Source organism: Moschus berezovskii, chromosome 6 (assembly GCF_049115385.1).
Source record: "Moschus berezovskii isolate FMDL1 chromosome 6, NW_MosBer_1.0, whole genome shotgun sequence".
Taxonomy (NCBI): domain Eukaryota; kingdom Metazoa; phylum Chordata; class Mammalia; order Artiodactyla; family Moschidae; genus Moschus; species Moschus berezovskii.
In genome coordinates, this window is record NC_142465.1 from 32,112,396 (window position 1) to 32,124,408 (window position 12,013).

The 12,013-nt window shown below is 50.4% G+C and overlaps 1 protein-coding gene across 4 annotated transcripts in view; it reads right to left on the reverse strand.

Annotated features, from left to right (window-relative positions):
• Positions 1-1,176: 1,176 nt before the first annotated feature.
• Positions 1,177-12,013, reverse strand: part of ACVR1B (activin A receptor type 1B) — a 33,954-nt gene continuing 23,117 nt past the window's right edge. For all 4 annotated transcript variants that reach the window (XM_055394377.2, XM_055394378.2, XM_055394379.2 and 1 more), the window contains exons 5-9: positions 10,905-11,072; positions 9,524-9,680; positions 8,399-8,523; positions 5,698-5,828; positions 1,177-4,287 (exon numbers count right to left, since the gene is read on the reverse strand). In XM_055394377.2, the coding sequence (XP_055250352.1) occupies positions 4,162-4,287; positions 5,698-5,828; positions 8,399-8,523; positions 9,524-9,680; positions 10,905-11,072 (707 nt within the window). In that variant the 3' untranslated portion in view covers positions 1,177-4,161. The remainder of the gene's footprint in view (positions 4,288-5,697; positions 5,829-8,398; positions 8,524-9,523; positions 9,681-10,904; positions 11,073-12,013) is intronic.

Consider the following 12,013-nt stretch of genomic DNA (forward strand, 5'->3'; position numbering starts at 1 on the left):
CCTCCGCGGCCCCAGGCTCCAGCCAGGTTCTCGGTGAGCAGCCAGTGTGGGGGAAGGCCATGGCGTCACGGAGACAGGATGTGCTGAGGCTGAGGGGCTGCAGTCTCTGGCCAGACGCCATGGACCCAAGGTCTTTTCCACCCTTGTGAGCTACGTACGTGGGCAACTTGTTTTCTCTAACCGTCAGTTTCCTAACCCACAGAGGATAATAATGGCCACCTCGTGTTGTTTTGAGGATGAAAGCAGTTCATGTATGTAAGGCCAATTTTGGCACACTGCCTACTAGCACACAGTAACTTTTAAATAAGTATTTGCTAAATATTAATGGGAGAAGCTCTAAGCTTGCAAGATTCATGATGACATAACAGCTGCCTTCAAGTATTTTAAGGGACCTTAAATGGAAAAGAGAATTAGTGCTTTGAACCATCTGTGGAGAGAACTCACAGGGAGGCTGCCCGGTTCTATGTAAGGAAGAGCTGTCCACTGAGCAGATGGCCAGCAGGTGGAGGCTGTGGTCCTGAGTGTCATGGCATGAGGCTACGGCTGCTTGGCGGGGATGCTGTGGGGGAGTCGAGCACTTGATAGGCGGTGGACCTCTGGAGTCCCGTCTAAACTTGAGATTCTATGATTCCAAACTTTTTCTCTTGGGTTCCTCGGCCTAGAGATTTTTAGACATTCATAGCCACCCACACACTGAAAATCCCAGAGTAACCACTGTACACTCCCGTTTCAAAGTCCCCTAACCCATTCCCAAATTCACATTTCTACTTCAAGTCAGGAGTGGGGAAGCGAAAACTGAGGCGGGCCTAGGCTACTGTTTAGACTAGGTGGCTTGTGACTTACCAGGATTAAGACTCTCTTTTATATAAAGAGAAAACTGCTAAAAGACAAATACAGACAAAGCCCAAGAGAAGGTGTTGAGTTTGTCCTCCACTCCCTCTCCAGGCCAGGCCAGGCCCTTCCTCTATGAAATACTGAGGAACAGCCTCGGGAAGACCCCCTGATGTTCCAATCAGGTCCTCTTCTGATGTGAGCTGCTGTAGCAGACATTAATGAACATCATACCCTGGCAAGCAGGAGGGGAAAGACACCACCTGAGAGCATCTGCCCAACTCCCCTGACAAAGGCTGGGCAGCCAGTTGGTCTACAGATGTAAAACAGATGGCACCAGAGAGGCTCTGTGAATAAAACTTTAATAATGTACAGCAGAAATTGGACAGGCTCATTCTTATATTAAAACAAAAGATTTCCTATATTACAACTTATTTACATTTGCATACTGAAGAGGTAAAGTGTCTAAGTGGCTATTTTACAGTCCATTCTAATAAAATGTACAAAAACAAACAGAAGTACCGAGAATGCCGTTCGGGGGCCTTGATGGCGACGTAAGAACGGGCTTGGACTTGGTCTGTGAATCCAAAATCCAGAGGTGCAGGTAGCCCTATGGATCAGGGTTAGCCTCAGGGAGCCAAAACCACAGCTTCAGTTTCTCCCCAACTCTCTAACTCCTAACTCTTGGGTTAAGAGTGGCGGCAGTGGGGCTGGGAGCTTCCCCCCAAAACTGCTCAGTCTTCCCCGGAGGTGGAGGAGGAGTGTGTGGTGGGGACAGCTGGGCCACCTGGGGCGTGGGCTAGTGGCTTGGGAATCCCTGGGTCGAGGAGTGTCGGCAGATCCAGAGGCTGGTTGAGGCAGGGAGTGAGGAGCCTGAGTTCCATCAGCTCCCATAACCCGCCAAGCTCTGCCAGAGGGCAGACAAGAAGGGGGAAGTGCATCAGCAGGGATAGGGAAAGAAGACCCCCCCCAATGACACAATTGGTATTCAAGGGAAATTAGTCAGTAGCCAGTAAATTGGCCCAAAGGGTGAGGGGAAGATCTCCTTTAACGCAAGGAAAGCACTACACAGGGAAAATAAATAGGAAGGCCAGGGCACTGGGGAGACGGATGGAAGCGGGGGGGAGGGCCCCCCCATCCTCCACAAGCTTTGGCAGAGAATCGCTGGGCTAGAGGCAGGGATGCACTGAGGCTACACACACACTGTGCCTCCCCTGGGGGGCAGGAAGGGGGCTCTGGATGAACACAGTGATGGGGGGTTTCACTGCCCACCACCGGCCTCTTTGGTGGGGGACAGGGGGGCATCCTCGCCTCCTTAGTGGTCTTGTATAAGAGCAATCGCTCCAGGCTCAAAAGGCTCAGAACCAACTATGAAAACTTCTGGTCTCAAGATAGGCACCCCCTGACTTGAGTCAGTCCCACTGTCAGTGCTCCAAGAGCAGGACCCAAGCCTATCTTGTTCACAGCTGTATTTCCCAGCACCCAGCACGATGCCTGACACCCAGCTGGCACTCAGCGAGTGTCTGCTGAGTGAGTGCCTGGATGAGAAGGTGCAACCTGTGGGCACGCACAAAAAGCTAGAGCCCCAGTGCAAAACCCACTTTGGGTGGGACTGGGCAGGGAGGCAGGACGCCAGCGAGACCAACCCCCAGGGCAGAGGAACTCTTGCAGCTGAGGGGTGGGGGCAGGGAAACAGGCTCAGGTACAGGGAGAGAGATTTCCAGTGTGATTGAGCTGTGTGCGTCTGACTGAAGCATTCTGTGTGTGTGTGGTTGTTTTTATAGGGATTTCCTTAAAAACAAATGGATTGAGAGGTAATTATCACATAGAGATGGTTTTCCTTTTATAAAAACTTAACAGTATTTAAAAAAAGTTAAAATCCAGACCCTCCCAATAAAATTAAAAAAAAAGAAAAGAAAGAAAACCAAACCACTCAAGTTATGGCTTCAAAGTTATTATATACCTAAGATATGCTGACCGAACCACCACCCACAACCGTGCTTCTAGACGTCGTTAAATACTACACTCAGGTTAAATAACAGGTTCAGCTCAGGCTGTTCCCTTTAGTAAAGCCCCTGAAGTGGATGCAAGTCTCACATCTTCCCTCCACCATGATCGGATAACCCAGTAAAAGACCCATGCAGATGCCTCCCTCCCCCCAGCCTCCCTCCCCAGTCCTCGTCCCCGCTTCCCTTCCCCGCCCTAAACCCACCACCACCACCGAAAATACACACTGCTGTCTCCAGAATCTGGGATATGAAAGACAGATGTGACATTCCAGTCTGAGTCTCCCCAGGTCTGGGCTGCAAATTCCTCGGCCCCTCCTTGACGCCGCTGAGGATGATGCCCTTAGGCTGGCTCATTTCCCACGGTGGCCGCTGGCCACAACCCCCCAGTTTCCACCGGGATTCTTGCCCTGCCCATCCCACCCTCTGCCCTCACATTTGGACCCAAAAGCCTCGCCTGCCATGGACAACTGGGCCAGCTTTGGTTCCACGGTCTGAAGTGGAGAAGGAGGGCCAGGTGACACAGGGGCAGGCGGAATCCTGCTGGGGAGGGGGGTGCCACTGTGGAGTGGGGGTCTGGAAGGAGGGGTGGGGAGGGAGCCCACCGGGAGGGGCATCAGGGAAAATAGATGCCGCTCACTGCAGAACAGAGGCACCAGCACGCAGGGACGGCATGACGACCGCAGCCCCGACCCGCACATGCACAGAAAGCTCAAGCAGGTAAGTGCGCCGACAGACACACACGGACACACACACGTGTAAGGGCGTGGCACAGACCAGGCACAACAGGGGGCGCACCTCGGCACATGCACACACGGCTGGACAGACAGGCACCAGCAGTCCCTCCAGGGGTCCTCGCAGGCGGAGAGGAGCCGGAGACCTGGAGCTGCCAGGAAGGGCCATCCTTCTGGTTCCCGGGGCCGCTCGCTGCACTGGGCTTGGTCCCGGGGTAAAGCCCTCAGTGCTGCCCAGCGTGGGGCCACACTCAGCTCCTCTCCTCCCAGGCCTCTTGTCGCCACACCAGCCTCCTCGCTGGGGGCACCGGGCTTTGTGGGACATCCTACGACAGCCGGGCCAGGTCGCGGCACTGAGTTCTCCATGCCATTTGCTCTCAGAGGCTCCACGCCACTAGGAGGTAAATATCAAAGGTGTCTGTGTCTCAAACCCGTCGTGGGAGTGAGCGAGTCTCCCGGGCTCTGTCCCTCTGTGGGCCAAACTCTTGGCCACAGAGGGCTGGGCAGAAACGAGAGGTAGGCCTCCATCTGATACTCGACGCGGCCGCTCGGCTGTAGGTCCCGCGGCCTGGCGGCTGTGGGAGGGGTGGCTAGATCTTCACGTCCTCCTGCACACTGAGCTGGGAGAGGGTCTTCTTGATGCGCAGCGCGGTCAGGCGGGCTGCGCCGTTGGCGTACCAGCACTCCCGCATCATCTTCCCCATCACCCGCAGCGCCTGCACAGAAACGGTGTCACTGGAGCCTGCCCCGCTGTTGCCTGCCTGATCCCCTACCTGCCCTCCTTCTGACCCTAGGGAAACGCCCGCGAGCCCTATTCCCCCCCGGGGCTCACCAGTCCTTAAGGGACAGTCTGGGAGGGGCCTTCTCTGCAAGCACGGTCCGCCATTCCCCCAAGCCCGGGTGATCTTGAGAGCAAGACCTGCCACAGCCTGTGATCTGAAAACCACTTCTGGAAGGTCCGAGTATCCCCGCTTATGACTGTTTACTGATGGCTTTCTCAAAGTAGCATGTGAACCAGGCACAGCAGGGACACCCCCAGTAGGTGCATGCATACAGCGGTGACCCCACGTTCACCCGCAGAGATACAGCGGAGAAGGAAGGGTAGGAGGTAGCCCCCAAAAGATGGTCTTGTCAGAGGCAGCAGTTTGCAGCCAGGGTGTGGATGACACAGGCGGCCACAGCGAACAGGTGAGGGGTGGATCTGGAGGGCCACGGGTGAGGCTACAGAGCTCCCTGACTGCTGCCCCAGGCCAGTGTTTTCGATTCCTTTTAGCAGTGGGACCTGTTTTCCCAAGCAGAGTCCCAACCCACGAAGAGCCCTGACTGAAGACAGAGTGTGGGGGGCAGCTAGAGACTGGCTCTCTGCTTCCCTCACTCTCTGAAGTAAACAGGCCCCGAGGATCCAAGGAATACTCTGGAAAATGCTGCTCTGTCATGCAAAGAGGAGGTACCACTGAAATGTGCACCGACTCTGGTCCTCAATGCAGAGCTGCCCTCTAGTGGTGACACGCCTTAAAGCAGAGCCACCGGTGAAAAGGGGGCCCAGGAGCACTAAGCTAAGCAAATCCTGGCCCCCAAAGACTCCAGCACCCCACAACTCCAGGTTTATTAGGAATCTAGATCATAAATTTGTCCTCGCATCTATTATTTCCACCAAATGTCATCCCCTTCCCACTTCATCCACCACTAACCCCAAATCCAATCTCTCTGCACCCTCCTCGCTTCTGAGTTTTCGGAAAGCCACCTCCCTCAGACCTGTTTTCTCACTGAGTCCACGTCTCATTTGCTGACCCTCTGTGGATGCTGCTTCTGAACTCTCCCATAGAGCTCAGCTCACCCACTATGGCTCCAAAGCCATTTTTCTAGTTGGACAGGTCTAACAGCCCCACTCACACTTTGTTTTGTCTCTGATCTGTGTCGTGGGACCAAGTCATTCTTCTAGGTTCTAAAGGGGACCCTACAGTGTCCAAGACAATGGCTTAGTATATAACAGCATGTAATAGTAATATAATAACTATTATTACACAGGTAGTAGCCCTGGGGTTGGCCCCATTTTGGGGAAACCCTTCTCTAAGGTAGAGAAATAGGGCAGATAGAAAAGCACAGGAGACAGGGGAGCTTCCTACCTCATAACTCTGCCACCAGTTGGGGATGTTGGGGCGGAGCTTCTGGTCACATACAACCTTCCGCATCTCCTCAATGGAAGGGTCAGAGGGCACTAGGTCATAATATGGCAGCTGATATTCTTCATGGACTCCTAGGAGGAAAAATATCCACCAGAGTTATCAAAAGAAGGAAGGGATTACTCAAAAGCCAGTGACAATACTCATGTCATGATCAGTAAATCCAGCCTCCCACTAAGAGGAATTAGGGCCCCTTGGAGCTTGGTCAACACTAGGTATTGGACAAGAGATATACAGGATTAGCCAGGAACATCTTTTCCATAACAAAAAGAAAACTATCAAAGACTACTAAGGTCATGTCAAAAAGTACCATCTTGAAAAGCTCCCAAATGGCCAACTTTAAATATGAGAATATTTAAACAATAGTAAGACTTATAACATCAATGGAAACAAATATTTTAGATCATCAGTTCATAATGACACTAAGAAGAAACAAACCAAAGCTTCAGTCGCCTTTGCAGGATGATAGAGAACAAACTCATTATTTTGAAAAATGGTAAATAAATGGAAAGAATCAAGTGTTTTTCCCGCCTTTCCTTTTCAAATTAAACATCTTTATAACCGAAGAGACAATAAGGGGAAGTTTCTCTTTAATTAAAAATCTAGCTAATGAGAAGTTTGACAGAATTGGAATGCTGGCACTTTTCAACCTCTGATAAATCTGGATTTGGATAATGATCAATGATGGTTATTATCACAAAAAGAGAGATAACCACCATTATATGTGCCTTTAACGGAAGGATTTTTGGGGAAAAATGATTCTAGTCTTTAGACGTAATTCCCATAGGAAATTCACAGAAACAGTAGAATGTGTAAACTTCATAAAGAAGCAATCAGGAAAATCTTACAGGACAAAGGACCTGGATTCTCCAACTTTAAAAACTGCAGAAGAAAAAAAAAAATAAGAGTGGTAAGCTGTACGTCATAAGAGACTTAAGAGGTATATCAATCAAGCTGCTTTTTAAAAAAATTAGGAGACAACTGAGGAAATCTTAACACTAACTCATGTTAAGTGACATTAAGAACTACTGGGACTTGCCCTGTGGTCCAGTGGTTAAGACTCTGTCCTGCAATGCAGGGGATTTGGGTTCGATACCTTGTTGGGGAACTAAGATCCCAGATGCCTCAAAGTAATTAAGCCTGTGAGCCACAGTTAGAGAGTCTGAGCACTGGAGGAAAGATCCCGCATGACACATGAAGACTCTGGGTGCCGCAACTAAGACCTGACACAGCCCGATTAATTAACTAACTGAAAAGAGACAGCTGGGAAACGCACCAAGAGCTAAAAATTTAAAAAATTACTGTTGATTTTTACAGTGTGGTAACAGTTTTGAAGTCTTTTACCTTCCACAGCTACAAATGGAACTATTTTCCATAATAAAAAGTTATTAGTATTTTAAAAAATCAAATGTAACTTTCTCACACCTTTTTTCCAGAAAAATTCTACTGTCCTGAGCTGATGGGACAGATTTTTAAATGGAGTCTGACTTGGTAATTAGCTAAGATGCAGTTAGCTTCAACTCTGGCCTCAGTCCGCCAAGGTCTGAATCCTAGTTTATTAGCAGTGTGACTCTGGTACCTAATCGGTGACTCATATTCTTCATCTGCAAAATGGTGACAATTAACAGTACCCACTTCATAGGTTTGTAGTAAAGATTAAGTGAGTTTATACATAGCAAGTTGTGAATAAATCTTAGTACAATTATTATATACTTAGCCCCAATTTCTGGATGGTATGGAGAAAGAAAAATTTAACTTGTTCATAGTTTAAAATCTGTGTGGCTAGATATATCTTGATCTGTTTTATTTGTATATCACGATCAAAATTTAAGATGTACAATACCTAGGTGCCTCCCTATGATTCGGACCTTACCATAGAAAGAAAAAGGCAGTACAACACAGAAAAGGGCTCTGCTGGAACACCCACCAATTCTTTTTTATTAATTTAATTCACTTCCACTGATCTGGAATCTCTTACATCAAAGACAAATGGCTGAGGGCAGGGTTCTAGTGGTTCCTGAACTTGATCACATGACAGAATACTTGGAAGTCACCGTAAAATTCTAACGTACTAAGCTGATGATAAAAAGTGTTTTCTGCCAAATCCGATACTGCTTTTCACTGGGTTCTGACATGGTCGAGCAGTTGCAAATGCCAACAAAGATTTAAGAAAATATTACAGAAGAAAAAACTCTATGTGTTAGTAAGCTTTCTCCTATGAATTGAGAAATCACCATTATCAATAAAACCCCACGTTCCCCAGGCGCGTGGCTTGACACCCACTGTGTCAGAATACCCTGCCTTCTGTGTGAAGGAGACCCCGGCATCAGTCCTGTGCTATTCCTGCCCAGGGCTTTCCCAACCTCAACAGACCACTAAAGACAGTGTGTTTAAAAAAAAAAAAAGCCAAATGAGCCTCTGGAACGGTCACCGCAACATAAAGCAAGAGCAAACACACTCTTAGCAACTGCTGCTCCAGGTCCCCTGCCTCCTCTTGGATGAGAATCCTACATGTGACGCGCACTAGCATGAGGCATCTGACAAGCTGCGAAAGGAAAGGAGGCTGCAGTCAAAACCCAGGCTCTCAGGGGGCCCAGCGCTCTGGACTGGGAGGTAGGAGCGGGGAAAGCAGGAAGAAAGGTACCTCCAGAGTTGCACCGTCGAGCAATCTCCCAGTACACAAGACCGAGGGCATAGATATCAGCACATTTAAAGGAGTCGAAGTGCTTCATGTTGATGGTTTCATCGAGTACTTCGGGGGCCATGTATCTGCAACAGCAAAGGAAATGTGGTCATGCATGGAAAAAATGACTTCTCTCCCGACTCAAAGCACTGGTTCAAGGGCCCCCTGAATGTGGGACAGCCATCACCCAAGACTGCCCCTTAGGGAGGAGGAAGTGATGGATTCTTCTCACTGCAAACTCCCATGTTTTGCATTCATTCATTCTTTTTTTTTTTTAATTTTTTGCCAAGCCACACGGCATGTGGGGTCTTAGTTCCCCGATCAGGGATCAAACTTGTGCCACCTGCAATGAAGGGCAGATTCCTAATCACTGGACCAGTAGGGGAGTCCCTGTACCTTAGCTCTTTTTCTAAATATTTTGTTACTTATTAGGTTATGCTGGGTCTTGGTTGAGGCACACAGGATCTCTGATCTTTGTTGTGGCATGAAAACTCTTAGTTGCAGCATGTGGAATCTAGTTCCCCGATCAGGGATCAAATCTGGGCACCCTGCGTTGGGAACATGGAGTCTTAGCCCCAGGAACACCAGGGAAGTCCTTGTGACTTATTTTACTTTACTTTTCTCTGAGGCAGGAGGGAGGCCCCACAGTCCTGACAGGGGGCCCTTATTTTCTACCCTGGAGTACCTCTGCTCTTGCTAGGTGAAACTGCTCTCTACACCCTAAGCAAAACATGTGCTCTGCGTCCTCAGGGGTCCTGCACAGGCCACCCCTTCAGACTGCATTCTCCCTTCCCGCTGGCCAAGCCTGGCGCCTGTTCCCCTTCCAAACCTTGCTCCCAGCTCTCTCTCCGCTGCCTCACCTGCCCAACGCACCGGTCCCAATGGGCATACGGTGCTATGGAGGTATGCTGCCGGCACTTGTATCTGCTCCATGCAACCTGTGTGGCTTTCCAGTGTGGGGGCAGGAGTTCAACTCAACCGCCAGCTGTGTGAGACCACACTCCCCCTCCCACGCACACGGGCAAGGGCACAAGTGGGATATTCAGTCCAGGTGCTGGGCAAAGCACAGGCCCTGGGCCTTCCTACCGTTTGGTTCCCACCCTCTGGTTAGGGGCAATATCAATGGTGTCCGTGACCGCATCGTGACGGACAGCCAGACCCAGGTCTGCGATGGCGCACATGCCATTTTTCTTCACCAGGATGTTCTTTGACTTTAAGTCTCGATGAGCAATCCCAGGTTTCCCTGGTGGAGGATAAAAAAAGGGATCTTTAGAGAAAGACAGCATAAGTGTTTAAAGCATAGTCTCTGCAGCTGGATATGTGGGTTTCAGCTCTGGTTTTGCCTCCCCACTAACCCAGTAACCCTGGAAATGCAACTCAATCTGTCTACACATTGGTCACCTCATCCATAAAATGAGAGTAAACACCAGTGCGTGCGTGCGTGCCAAGTTGCTTCAGTCGTGTCTGACTCTCTGGGACACTATGGACTGCAGCCCACCAGGCTCCTCTATCCATGGGATTCTCCAGGCAAGCATACTGGAGTGGGCTGCCATGCCTTCCTCCAGGGGATCTTGCTGACCGGGGGATTGAACCCACATCTCTGATGTCTCCTGCCTTGGCAGGCAGGTTCTTTACCACTCACCACCTGGGAAGCCCAAACACCAGTACTTCACGGGAATGTTGTGAAAATTAAATATATTAACGTAGGTGAGTCAAGCGCTTAGAAGGGCATGTGGATTAACTAATATTACTTTATGAATGCTACTCCTGCTCACCTTCCCTGAACTCATATACTCCTGTACAGAATAGCTGAGGACTTGAGAAAAAGCTGCTGCACTGGCTAGGTTCTCAGAACCAAACAGGGGAGGTAAGAACCACTACTTTCTCTGCAGAGACTAGGGATAGTGTCAAACTCTCACAGCTGGTTTTTGATCACAGACAGAAAGAGCTTCTGCCCAACTGACCATGCACCAGGAAGCCACATGCCACCTGCCAAGACCTGGGAGCTCCCAAAAGGCTGATGTCAGTCAACAAGCAGGGACTCCCGAGGCAGTGTTCCTCCAGGAGAACCCTCCCAGATAGTAGAGCCCAGTGTCTAACCATCCAGCTGACCCAACAACGAGCACGTGCGCTCACTAAAGTGAATCTCGGCACAGTGGTTCAATCCATCTTCTCAGTCCCTTCATTTACTGTGAAATGTGGGCACCTGAGACGATCTCTCAGTTAACACCAGCTCCCCAACCAACAACCACGCCAGCACACGGGGAACACACAAGCAACGTTTCCCCCAGGGGTCCCTCAGGAAGCTCTAACGGCAGAGGCACCTCTCGTTCTTGCTCAAGGGAAGCTCAAACCCCTCTCCCTTGGACCAGACGCCCATTCCTGAGGCCCAGCTCCAGCTTGCTCGGTGCACAGGCGTTCCAGGAGCTCGACGGGGATGGGACGGTTGCTCGGCAGGTCCACTCACCCTGGGTGCCCACGATCTCCATGTGCAGGTGTGCTAGCCCGCTTGCGGCAGACAAGGCCAGCTTGATCATCCCCTCGATGGTCACCGTGTACCGGTTCAGATAGTCAAACAGGGAACCGTGCTCGTGATAGTCCGACACGAGCCACAACTGTGTCCAGGTGCCGTTATCTGCGGAGAACCACAGAGGAGTTCCAGAAAAGGCACAGCCACCAGCAAAAAGGGCAAGCTTGGAGAGGAAGAGTGTACGTGCCACGCAAACCCGTGACCCCCGAATTCCTGCTCCTCGCCCCCACACATCCTGAGGCCCCTCGGCGCCCTTCTCATCTACAGCCGTCCACAGCTTTAGGCTCCAGGAAGATAAGAAGAACAGCTTTTCTTAGTTAGACCTGCTCCCTTCCGGTAGGTGGCTGTAGGATTCTGAACCACGCCTCCCCTATTCCAGATTTGAAATGTGAGGTCTTCAGAAGAAGAGGAAGCACGTCCTTAGGGGAAGTAACAGGGACATCTGTTTCTTTTGCTTCTGATCCTGGCAAGACCTGCTCATCAAAACCATGACTGGCTGTGTCCTCCCCATCAAGGAGGAAGGCTTCGCAGGCCCTCCTCTGGGCTCCAAGACCCTTCGAGCACAGCCCAATCCCAGCACCAGGCCCATCTGTAGTGCGTCTCTGAAGTCCATTGCTCTTACCAGGCTATGAGCTCTCCGTGAGAGAAGGAAAGAGCTCCTTTGTGCATTACTGTGTTCCGGGCCAAAAATGCTTTTCAATACATGAAGAGGACACTTTCCAAGGATTCCAGAGAGGAATCTTATCATCGTAGCCTCGGAAGAGCAATGGGAGGCAGTGAGCACACACCTTCATCCAAGGGGAAGGGGATGTGCAGTGTACAGGGGGAAGGAGGCAGGAAGGGAGGCAGAGAAAGGAAAACCAAAGCTGGGAATCTAATGAGCTTGCACTGCTGTCAATATGAAGACTGGAAATTGGACTGAGATCTCCCAAATTCCAGGCTGGCCCTAGTTCCAGGGCACTACACTATACATATCATGCTAAAAAGACAAGAACAAAGGAGTCTGCTCTTTCTCCTCCCCGGGTCCTGATGTGGGTTTCAACAGC